Raw genomic sequence first — 21220 nt, 5'->3', positions numbered from 1 at the left:
TTCGTAGTAATACCCTACAACGTAAGAAATATCGTAAGAAATATCCGACGAATTATTAATTCTCCTTTCCTTTTATCTTCCTAATGGAAGAAACGTTCGACGTATCTTCGAAATCGTTGCAATTCCTTTTTCTCGCTGTACCGTTGGACTCGATCTTACCGTTCACCGTCGTCGCACTTCTCTTCTTTCGATCGGGCTCGTAGGCCATCTTGTAAAAGTCCGAGAAAAGGAAATAGAAGAATATTGCATTTGGAAGAGTTAAAATGACGGACCACCTTGGGTAACCGCAGTCGTATAGGAGTAACTGGGAATTGTGCAAGAATGCCAGGCAGAATTGTCCCTGCGAATTACCATCGATTCGTAAATTTCATCATTTCCAACGTCGTCTTGGTCGTAGATCTTTTATCAATTACCTACCATTTGCAACGTTGTTATGTACTTCTTCCACCATAAATACTTTTGATATTGAGGCAATAATGCGGCTAGCAAATAGTACGTGTACATCACGATGTGGACGAAGCTATTGATGAGACCTTGGAAAAAGCAATGGTCAATTGTAGCGGCGAATCGTAGGTAACGTTCATTTTTCTTCTTTTTTCTTTCTTTATTCTTGTGTGTGCGTGTGCGTGCGTGCGTGTGTTCTTTTTCCCCCTGTAACAAACTTTTGTACCTACCTATGAAGGTACCATGACCTCCAGGATAATATTTCGTTGCACCCCAGGCTACCATAGGCATCACGGTGTGATGATAGACGTGGAGGAACGTAACTTGCTTCTCCTTTTTTCGTAAAACGAAAAAGACCGTGTCGAGAAGCTCCGTCAGTTTAGCGAGAAAATAAATGTGAACGGTTCGTGCGATCTGAAATAGTTAAAATTGGAAAAGAAAAAAAGAAAGAGGGAAAAGAAGAGAGAAAAAGAATCGTGTTAGGAGTTATACACGCTTTAGAAGGAAATAAAATTCTATAACGTACTCTGAGGGCATCCGGTGATTCCGAAAAATCTACGGGCTCGCATTTGAAGCTGTATTTCGTTAACCAGGCAGAGTTGAGTGCTTCGATAAAGATCCAAGTGCTGAGTAAGACCTGTATGAGATTATACATGACTAGAATGTTCTTCATTTGGAACGGTTTCCTATGTTCCATGTACTTAGGACCCCAGGAATGGATGAAGTAGTGGTAACCGATAAGGATACTGACGCCTGGCACCGGTGAAGACACGAGGAACCAATTCCGTGTTCGGGGATCTACGATTATAACGTACGGTATGTATAATAATCAAGGTAGGTACGCAGCATAGAAATGACTATCGTTTGATCGTCGAGCCTTACCCGAGAGATCGTGAAAAATAAAGTGCCAAAATCGGACCAACGAATTGTCATAGATGTTGGCCATTTTGTCGATCGGTGGTACGCCGGTGATATTCATTTGGAGGATTAGCTGGAATCAAGAGAAGAAAAGATATGATCGCTCTTTGCATGAGATAAAGCCTTTGTTGCTCCTCGTCGAAATGATACACATTCAGCAGCAGCAGCAGCAGGTGTGAACGGAAATGCGCGAGCCCCTTTCCTAACGACTTTAATCGATCCTGACCTAGCGGTTCGACTATATCGGCTAGCACTGGCCGTGGAGCCGTTTTTCTAATCGGATCGAACTCGAGAAGTAAAGGGATGGTGGGAGAGTGGGGAAAGAGAGAGAGAGAGAGAGAGAGAGAGAGAGAGGCAGGGAACGGTCTTACGAAAGTCTAAGGACAAAGAAATCGCCGTTTTCCGGAAAAGAAACTTGTTCGATTCCGATCGGACACACGCGAGACGATCTCGCGCCATCGAATTCGGCATCATTTAAATTCGTCAGGATACGACAGAAAGAGAATCAGCAACGAAGCGTGGTGAAGCGCACGATAATGACTGCGATTGCGTCTTACTACACGCATTTACGACATGCACATGTTTTCCTCGAACGTATTCATATCGATTTAATAAATCTCTTTGATTTTCTTATTCTATTGGAATTTCGCGAAATTATTAACATTCGTTTTGAACGTCATTGACCAATCGAGATGAAGAGAGAGGGACACGATCTTCTATCTATTAAAAAAATAAGAGAACAAATGTATGCCAACGTATAGATAATTATAACGGCGTCTTTGTCTTCCGCTGTCAGTCGCGCTTTTCCATGTCAGTTGGTACCCTGGAGGCAGGAATACCGGTTCGCAAGTAAGTCAGTCATGCGAATATATACATACGCCGAAGCATATACATACGTCCGTGTTTACGGGGTCACCGACCGTCGCGTCTGGTTTGCTTCTTCTTTCTTTATTTTTTCCCAACTCGTTCAACCCTTTTCCTTTGCAATTTAAACGGCAGAGAGAGAGAGAGAGAGAGAGAGAGAGAGAGAGAGAGAGAGAGAGAGAACAAAGCTTTTTCCTTTTCGTCTAACGATTTTCGAACGATCGTTAGGACGCGTTTGAATCGTGGCGCGTCATCACCTCGCGACGTCCCCCAACTCCGACGATGTCATAACAAAACAATAACAAAGATTTCACATTCCAGGCAAGTTATATAAAATTGGACGGATTACGTCGAGTATGGGTTCACGCACAGGCGTACAAAGAGTCGATGGTATTTTCTTCGTGGATGGAATCTGGACAAGTCGCTAAGGAAATGGATGAGAGACTGTCACCGGAACGATGTTCTCCGTGTATGGGAAATAATGCGAATGAGTCCATTCGTTTCGGTTCGAGTTGCGACCATGCGATGACACTTGTGTCGTTACATTGATTTCCCGCCACGCTTTCTTCCTTCCGAGCCTTTCTTTCCTTCTCGTCGCGAATGAATTTCGTGCCTGTTTCGCGGATTTTCGTCGGATTCCTTTCAATCGAGCTTGCTAATATCATCGAGATAGCGATCGCAAAAAGTGCACGTTGTTCCTCTGTCACTCTAATGCGGCTTTCGATCCGCGCCTAGGCACGGCGCGCGATACTATCTTGCCTTTCTCTCTCTCTCTCTCTCTCTCTCTCTCTCTCTCCCTCGCCACCCTTATCCCCCCGCCCCATAATCCCCGCCCCGAGATGTCTGAGAATAAGGATTACGGTATTATTATGGGACCGGTGAGTTCGGTATTTTCCGCGACTCGTAATTTCCGCGTGCCGTAACTCGCTCGAACCGTTTCCGCAAATAGATTTTCCTCGATGTAACTCGAAAAGAGACAGGTTCGCGCGGATGAGAAAGCAAAACTTTTATATTCGTCAGCTCTCGTTTTTCTTTCTTCTTTTCTCTCTCCCTCGTTTCCTTTTTAATCCTCGCTATAAGTAATTAATCCTTTTTCGTCTGTAAGTGATATCGACAGGCAGGCACATGTATCTTCGAGAAATAATTTCACGCCAAAGAACGGAGAAAATCATTCCGGGCGAATAATCAGAACGGCCGTAAGAGGAAGGAATTTTGCACATTCGTAATAAGCGGATTTGTCGGATCTTACCGTGAAAATGAATCGAGCCCGGTCGAGTCAAGTGATACGAGTCAACGAGGCACCGGCTGGCTGGCAGAATCAAAGAAACGTGCAAACGCTGAAGATCTCTCTCTCTCTCTCTCTCTCTCTCTCTCTCTCTACCTTTTTCGATTCCCCTATTTTCCTTTTCCAAAGGAGCTCGAGGATATTTGGCGGGTACGCGAAGTGCTATCGATTAAGATCTGTTCGAAAAAAAAAAACAAAAAAAAAAAAAGGCAAAAGAAGAAAAAAGAATTGGCGAATAGCAAGGGTATAGAAAAGATCGAGGCGTTCGAACCGGTGTTTACGTACAACTGTCCGACCGATTGTAAAGTAAACTCGAAAGACGCGCTCGCGCACGCGACCTGTTATACCGTCTTGCGTATAAGTCGAAGAAGTGGGGTATTCAACTGCAATTAGATTAAACTTACGTCTCCCTTCTCTTCCCGTGTATCTACGTATGTACGTTCCTACCTACTCATACCGCAACGATTGCTCTCTCCGCCCCTCCCCAGAATGAAAGTTCTCGTTGGAAAGGTAGGAGAAGCGTTGAAACTTTCGTCCGATTTGTTTTTATTCTTCTTTTTTTTTCTTTTTTTTTTTTATTTTTTTTTCTACTTGGCAAGTAGTACGATGGAAGAAGCCGGTGATTACGTCAAGAGAGCGGAGAAGTATAGAAGTTGTATAATCGCGTACATCGTTCGCATTTACCGTTCAATTCATTATTTCGGATTTACGTGTCATTATCGGAATCTTACCAATGATGATAGAATAGATTTCATTGCGATGGCGTTGACGTTATTGATCGTTGCATCATTAAATGGAAATGGGATGAATAAAGCACTTATGCTTAAGTTTCGTTTGGATATCTTTCATTCTTCTTTATATTTATAAATGTCGTTTGACTCAAGCCGCGGCTAGTCGCGAACGAGCATGCAAAGAATTGTTTATTATTTCATTCAATAGCATTAGAAATAATGATACTTTGTTTCTCAATCGTTGTAAAAGGAACGAGGGGACACGGCGTGTTTGTTATCCATCGACGTTTCTCGGGACTATAGTCGAGAGATTTGATCAAGTTGTAAAAAGCTTGAGAGCTAGACGCATAAAAGGGTAAAACCTAAGGCAAAGGTAAACCTGTTCTGATTATAAGAGAGAGAAAAGTTGCGACAACTTATACGATGTATTTTTATTAATATAATTAATAACGAATGCAAGTAATGCTAGCGACACAAAAGGTTCGTATGTAAAGTCGAGATATAAAGCATATAATAAAGTCAGGAGCGTTTAATAAAGTCAGGAAGTCGACGTCAACGGGAAATAAAATTGTTATCGGTCGTATACATGCATATACAGACATATATTGAAAATTCGAATGAGAATAAAATCAATTACGTTATTTTAAATAATTCGATGTCAATCGACGAACAAAATAGAATCGTCGTGAAAGGACATTGAATCATATACACTAACGTATTTGTTGTTTATACCATGAAATTGAATTAACGTCGAATTAATTATTTCGTTGTAACTGTGTGACATAAAAAATATAATAACGAAGCATTCGCTCTTTTTTACTTCGTACAACGAGCAAATAAGTTATGAGAAGATAAGAAAGGCAATCAAAAAAATCGTTTTTTCGATTTAATAATCATATATGTTCAACAGGCTTAATCGCCATTATAATAAATGACAACGGAAAAAAAAAGATACGAGAAAAACGAAAGTACGAGTGAATATTTCAATCTTCTTTCTCGTATGTGTCGTACGATGATCGTACTCGCGCAAGAACGACTAACCTGTTTAGGCGTATGTGTGTGTCCGTGCAGGATGGTGTAACGAACGATAAGAACGATAATATAGAAAATGAAACGATCAATCTCCTTCGCATAGGATCGTAACGATTGTTGCGTAAATACTTTTAGATTTCGCCGCGTTGCCTACGGTGGATTACGGTGCCGAGAGTAAGTAATAAAGGGTCTCATGGAACCGTAATTGCGTACGAAACGGAACGTATCATCGAAATAAATCTCAATCAGTAAGAAATATGTCAAGGCGAACGGCTCCGCGATTCGAGCCCCGTCTTCGTAACGTCCCGCTAACGTCCCTTGGGACCTTTCAGACTTCAGGGTACGACAGGATCGGGAATAATTAGAAATGAAATGAAAATAGAGCTCCCGGGATTTTTGCGTGCAGAACGCAAGAGTGTTCCTAACAATTCACATGACGAAGCATTTTACGCGAAGCAGCTCCACTTACTTGCCTCTACGTATGTCGCAATATGCATGCGAGATGCATTCAGAGAAAGACAAATATTCTTTGAGACTTTGTAACCGATTCCCTTCGATCCCCCCTATTTCTTGCGCCATACTCTCTCTTTGCCAAGTCTGTCCAATTAATTAATCTTCTCTTGACGCCTAACTCTTCAACGGCCCGGAAACTTTATTTTCCTTTCTCTCAAAACAATCCCGTTTCACATAAAGACAACTTGTACCTTAGCAATGGCCCAAATTATCTATGTATATATGTATATACATATATATGTATATACATATATATGTATATACATATATATATTCGGTCTGGATTCCTACGAAAAAGGAAGGGAAGGGGATATTTTAATAAGACGTATTAAACCGAACGAAGGTTCTTTCGAAAATATGGACGATATATAAGGTATAACGAACTTTATTCAATGAATTATCGGAACTCAAAAGAAAAAGCGCGTCCTACGGGGCCGCGCTCTGACGTTTAAATCGTTAAATCGGATAAAGTCTGTCTCCAGCGAGAATTTAAGAGGAGAAGAAAAGCTAAGAAACGGTTCGCTTAATTTTTGTATTGTCGTCATGCATCGTCGTCATGCATCGTCGTCAGCTGCCTTTGGAATTTCTTCGTCGTTTCTTGCGCGCGTGCGCGCGCAATATCCGTTGGCCGAAGGCATACAATGACAGCGCGCAACGCCGATGTAGAAATGATAATGTCAAAAAGTCAAGGTTCACGGCTGGCTTCTTTTACATATGAAATTTATAAAAGAACGTGACGAATTATTACTACGCGGAATCCGTGCGATGCAACTGTCGAATCGGGGCAGGACGGGGGAAGAAAGTAGGAAAAAGAAAAAAGAAAAAGAAAGAAAAAAGGAGAAGAAATATTCCTCTCTGTAATTCTACTCATAAATCATAGTCCTGGAAAAAGTTCCTTTACGTATGTCTGGATAGGACGTTCAGATAATACGTGAACTTGACAAAGTTTGATTTTTTGATCCCGATGATCACTGTACGATTCGATATAAGTGCACGCATCTTTCCCGCATATATCGACGATTTACTACGATCGACGAATCGTAAAAACAAATTCGAAATGTTTAGATCGGCCGATTTAAATTAAAATGGCCATCGATAAGGTTTATCCAAGGATTATGGGGGATAAATCTTATCGGGGATACGATTGTTTGGTTATAAAAAAAAATGATCCTAGTTAAATGAAGAACGTACATGCTTCCTAACGATTCCTATCGTTGGGTCGATTGGTTATTCCGCATACAATACTTTTTCACTTGATCCCAATTCTTCTAACAATAACTCTTTCGTATAAAACGGCCCCTTTAGAATTGTTTTGGAGATAGATTTGAAAATAGACGAGAAAAAATGGAGAGAAAAATAGGGAGTACCGTTTTTAGACCGTTTAAAAACGTGGAAAAGTCCAAAGTACAATCTTCAGATAACACCAACTAACGTAACAATAATCTCGTAATCTAATCGATTCGCTTAGATCGAGAGAATAGAAATAATAAAGTCGAGTAACGTGCAAAGTTTCCGGGCGCAAGTTATCACCGGTTGTCCGCCTTCAGGGGCTCGTCTCTCGAATTGATTCGCGCTCGAATATCTTTGAACGACCGTCCCAATTACGTAAGCGTTAGGGATGTGTACCTTCGCAATTATCTCTCTATTATTCCTTTCTCGGTCGATCTTGCGACCTTTGATGACGTTTCTTTTAATCTATCTAAATGGGAGCAACGTTTACGGGATAATTTATATGCACGCGTTTACGCAATCTCTCTAAAGGGAATTTCCACGTTCATTGACTTTTTGCCAGCAAAAAGAAATATACGTGTATGAAAAGAAACGTGCCCGAGATTGTGACGTCCAAAGATCATCTTTTTATTTCTCGATAAAGAATATATACCCTTCTCCGTTTTCTTTTTTCCCTTTTTTTTTTCCTATTTTCTTCTTCAAGTTTTGATTTTACGCGCAATTATTCATTAAGTACACTTAGTTTTCTTTGTTTTTTTTTTTCCTCCGAATAGAATAATAAATAAGATGATTCCATTCGGGTAAATATATTTTTTCGTTGTAAGGTAGTATCGGGGAATAATTATGACGCGACGACTCAAGACTCGATAAACTACTATAATTATATACTTTTTAACAAACAAGAAAACAGTTTCACGTATTATTTTCTTGTCTGCGACGCATCTTATTACTTCATCGCAAGAATAAACATTGAAAAGAAATGCGTCGACATAAACGATCGATTCATGAGCAATAATTACGATTAATGCATATCGCGTCCATCGCAATGATCTTTATTTTTCCCATTGATCCATGTCTCGCGGAAAATCACCGTAAGAAGATAGGTGAAAATAAGCATACGGATAGGTGAAAATAAGCATTAGATAGATCAGATATTTTTTCGTGCGAACTAATAATAGCCTTGAGGGGAAATGTTTACTCGATTTAATTATTTCTCCTTTGATCTTTATATATTCAGGACACCTTCGACGATAACTTTAAATTTATCTACTTTACGTATAATAGAGATCGAGAAAGTGAGCGCGCGATAAAAAGCCGACGACATGCGCGAAATTCCTCTAATTTACGATCGTTAAGTTCCTGTAAGTTACGATCGTTAGGTGAAGATATCAATGGAGTTCAAGCTACTTGAATTTTTTCTTTTTTTACTTCACTTTATCTCGAGCCCTCACAGCTACTTCAATAATACCTTTATAATCGTTACTTGGGACATAGGATGAAAAAAAATTATGTAATCAGTTAGAATACGTCGATAGCCACGTGGATATCGTGAAGAAGGATTTATCGTCACGTTGCGTGACGACGACAATCGATCCAAAGAAAACAGGAAAACAATAAAGGATAGTCCATCATTTTTTTTTTCACATCTCGATGTAGCCGTTCTTTTTATCGGCGTTTTGTGCCGTTTCATTCAAGCTTTGATACGCCGGCAATGTGTCGCGCAAGACGAATTTAATTTAACACAACAATCCCAATAGGGACGAGAGAAAAAGAGAAGAGCGGATTTTCTCCGTGTAGGCATATGCGAATAAATCGTCGAGATCAAGACGAACCTTTACTTTGCACCGGTCGCGCGCGTGAAAAGGAAAAATTCATTTTACCTCGCTTAAATAAAAGTGGTTTCATGCGCGCGCGCGCGTATAAGAGTCGATAAAGAAGAAAAAGGAAAAAACAAGTCGACGATGACCGATATCCGTATGCAGAAAATTATGGCAAATCTAAGAATGTATCGAACTTTATTGTTAACTTTATATACGAAAACAGAACAATGTGGTATCCAAATGTACTTGATAATACCCCGAATATAAACCATAGGAGAGTATTTTAAGTACGTAAAGAATTACGTACGTAAAAAAAAAATGGAGATGGTGGAATTACGATTTATGAGTTTGATTCGTAAATCGATCGAAAGGACAAACTAGTGATTTCCGTCGATAGCAAAAGCAATCTCCGAAGGAAGACAGAGAGCTTTGCGTTCGTACGAACTGAGCGAGGCAAAAAGGAGATGATGATCCGTGGTGAAACGCCATTGTAAAATATTTTCTCTTTGAGCGTCCATAGACGAGCTAAACGTCCGTTTTATTCGGCACAGATGCGTTGCAACGTGTGCACTCTTCGCGTATCAACAATATAAAATATAGGCAAACGTTTGTCTCTCGATTGACCTTTACAGGTGACTCACCTGAACTCTTACGATCGATGCACAAATCGTTCTTACGTGATTCGCGAGACAAGCGTATCTTGAACTTTTACCAGGAGGCATTACTATATTGGTATAACATTAAAATAAATATACTGCAGTATAGGTATAGTACCATTTCTTCCCCCCCCCCCTCTCTCTCTCTTCAGGCTTCATCTACGAAAGATTTTCGTTGGCTAGAGCGTGGAGGAGGGAGGGAGGGAGGGAGGGAGAGAGAGAGAGAGAGAGAGAGAGATATGATCGATCTCGAGGAAACGTTGTGAGCCAAACGTAGTAACCTTGACTCTTATCGATCAAGAAGAACTCTCTCGTTCGTCGAGCCCGCTCCTGAACTCGATAAGTCCCCACCTTTCCGACAACGAGCCTGATCGTAGTCGGACCCCACTAGGTCAGTTAATACTTAAGACGCGAGTTCAGCATCGTGCAGACTATTCGCGCAGGATCGTCCGTTGGACCACGAAATGAGTCCATCCGAAAAGAATTACCGAGAGTGTGCGAGCGAACGATAACAAAATCCTCCCAATTATATCGATCCGTTCTTATCTTTTGACACTTGCTGGAAGAAAGGAACTAGTGAAAATATTCGACTCGTAAAAGCGCCATCCTTCCATACGTCATCGTATATTATTCGTCGTCGAGCCTAATCGTCGTTCGAACCTCTGGATCGTGGATCTTTGAAATTCGGGGGAAGGGGGGGGGGCAGGCAGAGGCAAAAGACTTTGCAATTTTGAGCGTATCGATGAACAAACATAGGCTCTTGCATTTCGGACAAAACCTAGTGTTCGAATAGGAACAGGAGAAGCAAGATTTTCAAGTGTTTCCCACGCGACTCGGAATAAAGTGCAGTGCCTCGAGCGGTCCGAATTCTTTTCCTTCGTGAGCCGATCTCTCATTGGGAAACGCATAGGTAACGTTCAAGATCTTTTCTTATTTTTCAGGGATAGAGAGAGAGAGAGAGTGAGTGAGAGAGAAAATGTCCTGGTGATTGATCGCTATTGAGATGGATCGCGCTCGAGCGAGCAAGTAGAACGATATCACCGGCGGAGCGCGTTTCAACTATGTGCGCATTTACGATACACACTTGCCTTTTTTCCAACCAGGAAAAATGAAGTTCTTCTCGATCATTGCCATTGGGCGTTTTTCAAACCTTACTGGTTTGTAAATTCGAAGGGAGAAGATGAAAAACTAATTTGGAAATCGTTCTCATTCGTTTTTTATGGCTCGCGAGCATGCGTACGTTCGAACGAGTTTTCGTCTTATCGCACGAAAACTCGCAATACGGGTGAAATATAAATAGTTTCGTTATCGAGACGATTACCTTTCTCTTCGTATCTCTTTTTCCACTTATTATTATTATTTCTTTTTTTTTTGCTCTCACATTTGCCGAAATATCGGGCCGAATTAAAGGGGAAAGTTCCGTTGAAGGAAAAGAAAACATCGTAGCTTCGTTCTATTTTGATTTCGTAAGTTCCTTTTTGTTACGTTCGAACACACCTGGCAATTAAGGTGTTAACTAAGGTGCACGCAGCTTGAGAGAAAAAATCCTCAAGGTTTTATGTTCTTTTCTTGTTCTTCTCTTTTCCTTATCTTTCTGTTTTTAATGTCGCTTCGAGAAGAGTCAAAGATCAAAAGGAACGCTTTCGTCCGTCCATAATCATCCTCTTCGTAAACGAATGGCCGATAAGGTATTTTCGCGTTGCATGGTCAACTACCTAGCGTAATACACGTAATATATGTAACCTCTCTCAATGAGCGTATTCCGCCACGCTATTCCCTAATAGTTACACAACGGGCTCGTCGAAACTCGTCTTGTAATATTCGGCACAAGGTTGATCGAGCCGATCTCGATTATAATTTTCGTAAAAGATACAAAGAAAAAGAAAACGTACGTTCGTATTCACGAAGAAATTACAATCTCAATTCGATCGATTTCTTTATCTTCTAATTTCGATACGCTTAGAATATGCCGGTGCATAATAAGGTGCATAATAAAATTAATAATTGGACGATTGAATTGTTTATTACTCGGCTTGTGTTTGTGGCGAGTAAAAAAAAAGAAAAAAGAAAAAAAAAGAAAAAAAAAAGAGAAAAAGAAAAGAAGAAAATCATTTAACATGACGTACGCGAACCTTCAACCGATCAATCGCCATTTTTCCTTTATAAAAAGAAAAGTCTTCCTGCTATACGCGTTCACGATCTTCCACATTTTTCTTCGATATTAAAGAAGAAAATGAAAAAGTATAAATGCGTAGGATTTTTTCTCAGGCGGATCTGACTTTGCATTGTCAATTTAATATTCGTAAAATGACGATCGATCGTTCCACATAGATAGAACGAGATCAGGAAGTCTGACCGAAAAAGTCGGAGAGAAGTAAGTCCATAGAAATCGGGTCATCTCGAGAATATGAAATTAAAGAAAGGCACAAAGTGTCGCTTTCGATGATATACTTGAATTATTAAGTACATAATGATCGTTGAAAGTTTCATATATGTGGGTATCGTACGAGTAGATTGAGCTTATTCGTCAAGGCGAGAAAATAAAATAAAAACCGTGATTTATTCGACGATGCTAATTCTAGTTTGGTAAATTCTAAGTAAATTCGTTGAAAGAAAATACAAGCAACAACGTTCGCGTCCGAGCTCTAGTAGCGTAGGAAAAGCCTTTTACGAGTTCCCTGTTAATCGCGTGATTTGGCTAATGGTCGATCATAAATCGGAAGATAATGAAAGAGATGGGCAGGACAAAAGAAGAAGCATACGTATTACACGCTACTCGCATCGTTTCGAAGTCGTAGACTACTTTTGCAACGCTCAGACATTTAGCTTTCCTTGTGAAAGCGAAGAAGACGAATCCAAGTCTTCGTTTCTTACCAACAGAGAAAATCCGTCGTATGCGTATTCTCTTGGAGAGCTCGAAAGAAAGAGAAAAGAGAAGAGATGGAGGGAGGGAGGGAGGGAGGGAGAGAGAGAGAGAGAGAGAGAGAGAGAATCGTGCCATTGAAAACTGACTAATGTGATTTCATCTGACGTTCTCGCCTTCCAGCTGGTCTTCTTCGATCTTTACTTGCGTCGTGACACACACACACACACACACGCACACACACAGCACCTAGATATTATATGTATACACTAGCTAAGAGCAAAGATCGCTTTTGCCTATCACCTAAATAGAACGATACTCGAGGACATGCTCGAGGTACGACGATCGCGTGTCGCGGTAAGCGAACTTGAAAATTGCCTTTATTTTTCAAACATTCTTCGATCAAAGTACAGAGAAAAAGTCGAGATCTCGCGATCTATTCGAAAAGGCCAAATCGACCGTGTTCGTAGAAGCAGGTGCGGCTTAAAGGTACTGTGCACGCGAATGTAAGAAAGATAAAATGGATAAGATCTGTTTGGGAACAGATCTGTTTGAGAACAAATGGGCATAGTTCGAAACAATTAACGTCTCCTCCTTTGTTATCTGGATTGTTATCGGTAAAATTATCGTTTGTGCTAATCGAATAAACGAGTTAGCACGGGACATCATTAACTCACCCGTTTTGCAAGAGTCTCCTTTATGAACTATCGAGGAAAGGAGGTAATCGTACGCACCTTCGACCGGCGTCTATTTTTAATTTTCCTCCGGGAGGAAATGCTACGAAGGAATGACACGAGGAATGTCTACTCGAATATTTGCATTAAGCCCCATCGAGTCGTTAACATTTAATTAATTAATATTTATTTCGATTTGTAGTTGCAACAGTTTATATCTTCGATCGATAGGTTCGAATCGTTTAAAATATCTTCACTCCTTTCTCGGTCAATACTTCAATATTCTTTTTCGCTCTTTCGTCTCTTTGTCGCTAGGTATAATCGTTAACCTCGTTAATCGACGTTCCTCTTAACTTGACTTCCTTCCTTCGAGATGGAAGTCCTTTTTCGTTAATAAAACGTATTTACGATCGAGCAAAGCCTCGTCGGCTGGTGTTCCAGTTATTCGATGAGAAAGATAAGCAGATGGACCTAAGCAATTTAACGACGTAGAAGAAGAAAATTATATTCCAGTTTGCGATTCCCCGATCGTCGAGATTTCTTTTCCCCCTTTTTTCTTTTTTTTTTCGACTCGTGTCGGTCCGTAAAGGTGCGCCCTTTCCTCATTCTGAAAAAAACTCTCTTCCCTTTGGCCTCTGAGAGGAAGAGAAGGAGGAGAACTTTCAAAGTCTTCGATCGAAATATAATTCAGCCATCTAATTTAGCGCATCGTCGTTGGTAATCCTTATCAACGACGTAACCAAGGGGGTATTCCTTATAACGCGGAAAGAGTATTAAGAGTTTGATATAATATCCGAAGAGAGCGGACGACATCTTATAACTGCCTCGACGAAAGCCAGTTCTTTCTCATTCGCTCGGGACTTCGTCTCTATTTGTACAAACTTCGATAATGAATATTGAGCCGTTAGAACGGTTAGGAAAAAAGAAGCGATCGTAAAGCGAGAAAACGCGTTATGGCCAGGCGTTACGATCGCGGACGATGGAATCCGAAAGTAAAAAGCGTCGATGTCGGTGGAGAAAAAAAATTTCGCTGCGTGCCAAGGAAGGAGGAGGAGGAGGAGGAGGAGGAGGAGGAGGAGGAGGAGGAGGAGGAGGAGGAGGAGGAGGAGGAAGGGAGGAGGAGGAGAAGGCTCGAGCCATAGAAAAACGTGAAAAGGCCATGTAAACCGTGGAATCGGCCTACTTACCTATTAACACGAAGTCGGTACATAGTCGATACGTCGCACGTCTAATCGTCCTCATCCTCGTGCCAACGTTGAAAGAGCCTCTCATTTTGACGACTCGATGGTACGAGATAAAATGAGTTACCGTTTCGAATAAAAAGCATCTCCTCTTTCTCTCTTTCCTTCTTTATTTTTCCCCGCACTTAACCGGCTTTCCTCTGGCATCCTCCTCCTTATCTCCGTAACCCGTTCCACTGGACTTTCTCTCGAAGAAATACCGTTCGTCGTCGGGCATCCGTGTCAATGCCGAGCTAAGGAAAAGGGAAGTTACGTACTACTACCTGGGTCAGAGCTGTCCCAGAAATACTGGACCGCCCGCGATCGACTTTTTTCTCTTTCTCTCTCTCTCTCTCTCTCTCTCTCTCTCTCTCTCTCTCTCTCTCTCTCTCTCTTACCGGAGGATGAATCGAATTGACTTGATCGAGTTTCACCTAACGATGCTTCTTTCTATTTCTGTTTTTTTTTCTTTCTTTTGTCTTCTTCAACAAAAACCTTTCCTCCAATTTAAACGTTCCAATTACGTAAATATTTAATGTTTATTAATGGTGATTTAATTTTGCCGATGAAAATTCGCTATGTCGGTAACGCTACAGAGAGAACGGCTCCAGCTTGGACAATGGGCTTTCGCTTAACCTTGCCTCGTTAAAGGCCTTCGTAGAAAGGGAAAAAAAGAGCGGAGAAAAAATGCAAGGAACCAGCTAGATAGATAGGTAGGTAGGTAGGTAGGTAGGTAAGTACGTAGGTAGAAAGGTAAATTGCGTGCGAACTTGCAGAAACTTGTCTAAACCTCTTAATCGAATTCCAACGCGATAATGCCAATTTTCGAGCTCGAATCAAAAGGCGAGTTACTTCATTCCCTGTCACGGCAATTAACTTTAACCTACTTAATAAATACGATCGAAAAGCTGTACGATCATAACGCGATACGGATTGCACGATAGTTTATTAAATTGCCGCAGCGCAAAACAAGGTAGTTATTTAGACGTGGGGAGATTTAACATCGGGTATACGAATGCTATAACGACGTAAAATATTATTTTGGTTAAGTATAATAAAAGTATCTCATAAAATGTAAGGAACGGTGCAACGACATTGAGCAACCTTGTTGTTGGTCGTAACGCTTTATTGCTCTCTACCTACTTTTCATTATTCTTCGATAAAAGCGAAAAGAGAGGGACGAGAGCGTTTTCCGTTTTTTTTTTTTCCTTTTCTTTTCTTTTTTTTTCCTTCCTTCACCGAGATATAACGGCCTAGCAACTCTTTCTGGTTCGCTCGGCAACTTCTCGTTGCGTGTCTAACTACGTCGAAATTAGCGTGTTCTACCATCACGCGTACCGTGCAAAGCTAGAGATTCGCGAATTTTAGGTCCGATCGAAGCACTCGCTTGCGAAGCTACTTTCCCCTGAGTGTGCTCGATAAAATTGGCCGAGAAAGAGAGATATATATATACTCGTCCTTCTCCTTTCTTTACTTTTTTTTTCTTTTTTTTTTCTTTCTTTCGACTCTATACGAACTCAATTTCTGACGACTATCGTGATATTAATAAAGTCTCGCGTCGTCGTCGTCGTCGATGGTTATTTAACGCGAACGCGGACGAGGAAGACAATCTCTCGTAGTACGATTACGTAGATATCGGGCTCAAACGGAAGAGAAAATCTAACGATGGAAGCATCGTCAAATCATCGGCGAATCATATTTCCAACGTTTTACGTCGGATGGTCTTTCGGAAGACTCAAGTTGACAGGACGTACTCGTTGTCGAGGACGATGAATCGTTTACAAGACGGCACGATGAAGGAGAAGAAAAGAGATGTGAAATTCCGGGAGGATGGTGGAAAAGGCAAGGCTCGGCGGGAGGTTTAACGGATTCAACGGTGCGAAACATTTGCGGCTGGAAATATTGCATTTGGTGGGTCGAAAATGAGAAACACGTTTCAACGGTGGGTCCGCGATCGATATCGATCCTCTTACAATGGCAACATTTTACTTTCGCCATGTTTCGCGAGAACACGAGAGGTCCGTACGAATAGATCTCGGAATAGGAACTCGCCGTTTTGTTAATCCGATTTGTTTTCAACTTAACGAGGTACGCGTGGCATACGGCGTAATTTCATTCATTACTCAACGATCGGGAGACGATATTCAATGAAAAGTCGTTTACTTTTGCGAAGAACCTAAACGAACGGGAACGTTTAAAAGTGTCTACTCAAGGCGAGATGTCCCATCGTCGGCTTAATTATTTGAAAAAGGAATAACATTGGTTTAATTGTTTGCAACAACGTAAGGAAGAAAGATTTCAAGGAGATCGATCGCTTTTTCAGAAATGGCATCGGCAGCGGCAGAGTTAGTGGTCGAGAGGGAACCGGAACCGATGCGAGAGATGGTTGATGGGAACCGGACAACGTTCGTCGGTGCCCAAGGCTTGGTCAAATTGGCCCTCGAACAGTACACGGAAATTCTGGCGAGCGCCTCGGATCCGCGGGTTGGCAATTGGCCTCTTATGGAATCCCCGATACCAACGGTCGTCATAGTTCTACTCTATCTCTATTCCGTGACGATAGCCGGCCCACGTATGATGTCCAACAAAAAGCCTTATAATCTCAGAAACGTTCTCATCGCCTACAACGCCTTCCAGGTCATCTTCTCTCTGGGAATGCTTTACGAGGTAATCAAATTAAATCTCTCTCCTTAACTCAATCTCAAATCTCAGCCAAGATCTAATTTTAATGAAGCACCTTTATATCTGGAATCTATCTCTTCTCGATCGATTTTAATGTAATGATCCGCATTAAATCTTTCTTCGAGCCGACTTTTTCGAGATATCTTGGAAATCCATCCATGGCCGGTTTTTTTTTTCTTTTTCTCCGTTTTTCTCCCTATGACGACGCGACGCATGAGTACGAACCGAACGTCCTATATAAATCGAGATCAAGAAACGAAAAGAACATATTCCGCGAAATCAAACGTTTTTAATAGAGGGTTTTTAGCCGAACTTACGGAACGAGCTTTTTCTTCTCTTCTAATTTATTGAGAAAATCATCGACGACAACGACAACGACCAACTCGTAAATTCGAAACGCGAAAAACATTTATTACATGTCCCATATCGGGTCTCCACACCTGCGGAGATCGTAGCTCTCGTTGTGTCGATCTTCCATAAAGATTAGAAAATATTTTATTTCCATATATATGTCCATTGGACAATAGTTCCACGTCGAAAAATGAAAGGAAGGAAAGACTAGTGATAAAAGAAATTTCTTCGGTTATATCAGCGATGATCCGTTATAAACGCGTAATGCGTTTCTCGCGCCGGGAGGTAAATAACACGGAGGTATTAGATATGAAGTGTCTGATAAAAGCATATGAAGCGAGTAAGCTCTGCCTGCCTCTAATGCACTTACGTGTGAATCATTTCTAATGCATGCATTTCAACGACAGGGCTCGAGACTATTCGAAAGTCGGATGAAAACGTAATCGTAGCAATGACAAGCGAGTATTACGTAGGCCTGATTAGGTTAAAGTGCTATTGGATCATCGAGGAATGAGGAACGGGTGTAGGGGAAGACGTGGGGGGTGTAGGGGAGGGTGGGTGGGGGGGGGGCGAGCCGATTACTTGGTACGAAAAAACAAAATGATTACTATTCGAATCGTTCTTACCTCACTGCCTTTCCCTTTGTAGCACCTGATGTCCGGATGGCTGTTGGACTACAGTTACAAGTGCCAGCCAGTCGATTATTCTCACAATCCGTCCGCTTTAAGAATGGCGAACCTTTGTTGGTGGTACTTTATCAGCAAGTTTACCGAATTTGCCGACACGGTAAAGTATTCGCGCTCGAATATTTTAAGTCGATCGATTATTTAAAGCCGACGAAAGAGGAAATAAAACGAGAAAAGGAAAGATCTGAACGATCGAATTTACAGGTTTTCTTCGTCTTACGAAAGAAGAAGAGTCAAGTGACGTTTCTACATTTATATCATCATTCTTTGACGCCTTTGGAGACATGGATTTGCGTTAAATTTATTCCCGGTGGACACGGTACCCTAGGAAATCTCATAAACAACGCGGTCCACGTGGTCATGTACGCTTATTACATGTTGGCTGCCATGGGACCCGAATATAAAAAATATTTGTGGTGGAAGAAACATCTCACCACGATTCAATTGGTAAGCCTATGGATTAGCTTCCTCCTAAACGAAAGAAAAGAAACGACGAATGTATGAATGATACGTACGTACGAGCGAGCGAGCGAGCGAGCGCAATTTGGGTTGTTCCATTTCGCAATGGAACGTCAAATTGTTGCCCAGTGTTAAAGGCAAAACACTGATTTTTCGATCTCGCAGAGAGCAGATTCCTAGGTCGGGCGCCAATTCTGGCCTCTCTCCCACTCCCCGCCCCCCCCCCCCCCCCACTCGAGCACACGCGCACAACGTAGGCAAAATTTCATGGCGAACGTATTATGGCGAGATAGCAGGAGGCCGGAGGGACCAGAGGAAAAGTGAAAAGTGCAATCGTTGGGCAATTACCTAACTCTGACTCCGACGTTTAAGTCGGACTCGGACGACTAGGTCGTGCGATGGCGCAATAATTAGGCATTCCGATATACCTACGGTACGACACTACGGTAGAGAGAAACCGAGCAAGTATTAGCTAGAACATTGGCAATGCCGATGCAACGACAACCGTTAATCACCGTCTTTTATATGGAATCGTTTGTGTGCATATCCGTGCATATCCAAGAAGCCTCTCGTTTATATTAATAATTTTGATTTATGTAAATAATTTAAACTCCTATTCGATCATCGAGCTTGTTTTTGTTTTCTTTTTTGTTTTTGTTCGAGCTGTCTCTCTCTCTCATTACGCTCCTTGCTTCGCCTTCGCTTACGCGATCATAAACACGCATACGACTAATAACGATTTAATGACTGAGAAACGAATTATTTCTTTTCCATTCCTTCTTCTCGAGACGGGCTGGAAAAATTAGAGAACTCACCGTTAGCTCACCGAGAATAGTTTTATTTCTGAGGGTCCTAATCGGCGATATCTCCTCTTCATTTTCAGATCCAATTCTTTTTAGTGTTCGTGCATAGCGCGCAGGCCTTGATCTTCGACTGCGGATACCCGAAGCTGGTCGCAATCCTCTTACTGCTTCACTCGGCGATCTTCTTTGTTCTTTTCTCCGATTTTTATCGGCGGGCCTATCGCAGAATGAAGTCGATCGATAAGACGAAGATGAATTGAGATTGGGAGAAGGATGGGCCGTACAAAAAGAGAAAGGAAGAGGAGGAAAAAGAAAGGAAGTGAAAGGGGAAAGCGGTTGTTTCTCCTTTCTTCTCCTTCTTTCTTTTAAAAATTGTGCGTTTCAACGGGACCCCGCGAACGTGAAGGAAGGAAGGAAGGAAGAAAGGAAGGAACGAAGGAACGAAGGAAAAAACGCAGGACGTTTTCACGAACAACATGAATGAATTTTGTTAAAGTGGAGGCGAGAGAGCAAATAGGATTTTTTCGCCTTCCTCTTCTCGTTCGATTAATTGGAATTGAAAAAAGAGGATACGGCCTCTTAAGTAAGGAAGCTTCGGAGGAATCGACGAAGAAGACGGGGTAAAACGCTTGGATAGGAGGAACCAAGGACAATCCGCGAATTCTCTTTCGTTCATCGAATCGATCTCGATGTCCTTTCAAGATTGAAAAAATGTGAAAACGGGCGACAGAGAAAATCGATCGAGTATAATATTTCTAAACTCCTGCCGGTCTTTTAAAGCGCTTTTAAAAAATATTTTTCTTCACTTTTTATCTTTTGCCTGTCTTCTTTTTCTTTTTTCGCTCGAAACTCCGGTCATATCACCATAAAAGCCAAATTTTCAACGATCGATCGTTGAAGTCGTCGTTTCCTTTCTCCTCGATTATTATTTCTCTCTCTCTCTCTCTCTTTCTCTCTCTCTCTCTCTCTCTCTCTCTCTCTCTCTCTCAAGGTGCCACTTCCGATTCTTCGCGAGCTCGACTCGACACACGTATGTGCGATAGATGGCATTTTTCCTTTTTTTATTTATTTGTTTTCTTTTTTTCTTTCTTTTCTATGTACCTATACCTATATGCGCGACACGAAGGATTTTTACTTATTTCGCAAAATGAAAAGGGTTGCGCCTACAAAGGTCTTTGTTTTTTGTTTGGCTCATAGAGGATAAAAGAAAAAATAAAAATTTGTCATATCGTTTTTGGTCGATGTCGATCTGTTCTTCAATTTCTAAATCCCTTTTTCTTGACAGCCCTGTATGCATATATGCGAATTTTAACGCGGCTATTTTTCTAAAAGGTCGTTCTGTACATATGTATTCGCATATGTGTATCATATACACAGAAAAAACCGACAAAGCAAGATGTATGGCTTCGAGAGGACTCTCGAGAGGATTCTCGAGAAGACTTTGCATGCGACGAATTCTCGAGCGATACAATTTTTTCTTTTCCCTTTTTCTCCTTAGATCATCACTGCTTCCGAAATAGCGAGGGCACTTTCGCGAAAGACAAATCTCGATGATGCTATCGACGAGAAAAAAATCTTTCCTCCTTCGCGTTGTCATTTGACCATTGCCAAAAAAAAGAGAAACAAAAACAAACAACAAATAAAATTTCGAAGAGAATCAATAATAAGCGGATAGAGTGAACGAACGAACGAACGAACGAATAAATCCGCGTAGATATCACTTTTTTGGCACCTTCCTCGAGGATCGACGACGCTCGAGCAACGGCGAATGCCTGGATTAAATTTTCTTTGAAATCGAATAGCGATAGGACGCACGATGAGATGGTCGCGCGACGGCGCAACCCAGGACGCAACGCGGGTCGATAAATTCTCTCTTCCGAGTGTACGCGCGCGCAAAAGAGAGAGAGAGAGAGAGAGAGAGAGAGAGAGAGAGAGAGAGAGAGAGAGAGAGAGAGAGAGAGATTAAGCCAAAGTAAAACTGTCCAAAGT

The 21220-nt window shown here is 41.5% G+C and overlaps 2 protein-coding genes across 8 annotated transcripts in view; one reads left to right on the top strand and one right to left on the bottom strand.

The window, feature by feature from the left end:
- The window catches only part of sit (stuck in traffic), a 19618-nt gene extending 231 nt beyond the window's left edge, over positions 1-19387 (bottom strand). Inside the window, exons 1-6 of one of the 7 annotated variants that reach the window (XM_035868665.2) lie at positions 19244-19387; positions 1327-1435; positions 971-1242; positions 675-858; positions 418-533; positions 1-340 (exon numbers count right to left, since the gene is read on the bottom strand). The exon at positions 1-340 is cut by the window's left edge and continues 231 nt beyond it. In XM_035868665.2, the coding sequence (XP_035724558.1) occupies positions 56-340; positions 418-533; positions 675-858; positions 971-1242; positions 1327-1423 (954 nt within the window). In that variant the 5' untranslated portion in view covers positions 1424-1435; positions 19244-19387 and the 3' untranslated portion in view covers positions 1-55. Of the gene's footprint in view, positions 341-417; positions 534-674; positions 859-970; positions 1243-1326; positions 1436-2258; positions 2309-2596; positions 3017-3475; positions 3791-3915; positions 3947-17909; positions 18057-19243 lie in introns of those variants that run through there. The other 6 variants (XM_035868752.2, XM_035868939.2, XM_035868495.2 and 3 more) reach the window with 6 other exon arrangements.
- Positions 9899-20876, top strand: LOC118442847 (very long chain fatty acid elongase AAEL008004). The gene is made up of 5 exons (XM_035869149.2): positions 9899-10403; positions 16574-16917; positions 17932-18069; positions 18174-18416; positions 19312-20876. Exons 2-5 carry the CDS (start codon positions 16576-16578, stop codon positions 19489-19491), a joined length of 903 nt encoding a protein of 300 aa, XP_035725042.1. The 5' UTR covers positions 9899-10403; positions 16574-16575; the 3' UTR covers positions 19492-20876.
- Positions 20877-21220: the final 344 nt, after the last annotated feature.

The sequence above is a fragment of the Vespa mandarinia genome, chromosome 2, assembly GCF_050613455.1.
Source record: "Vespa mandarinia isolate Hongniang chromosome 2, ASM5061345v1, whole genome shotgun sequence".
In the NCBI taxonomy this organism is placed as follows: domain Eukaryota; kingdom Metazoa; phylum Arthropoda; class Insecta; order Hymenoptera; family Vespidae; genus Vespa; species Vespa mandarinia.
The sequence above is the reverse complement of the archived record's forward strand: the minus strand, read 5'-3'. Positions and strand labels throughout refer to the sequence as shown.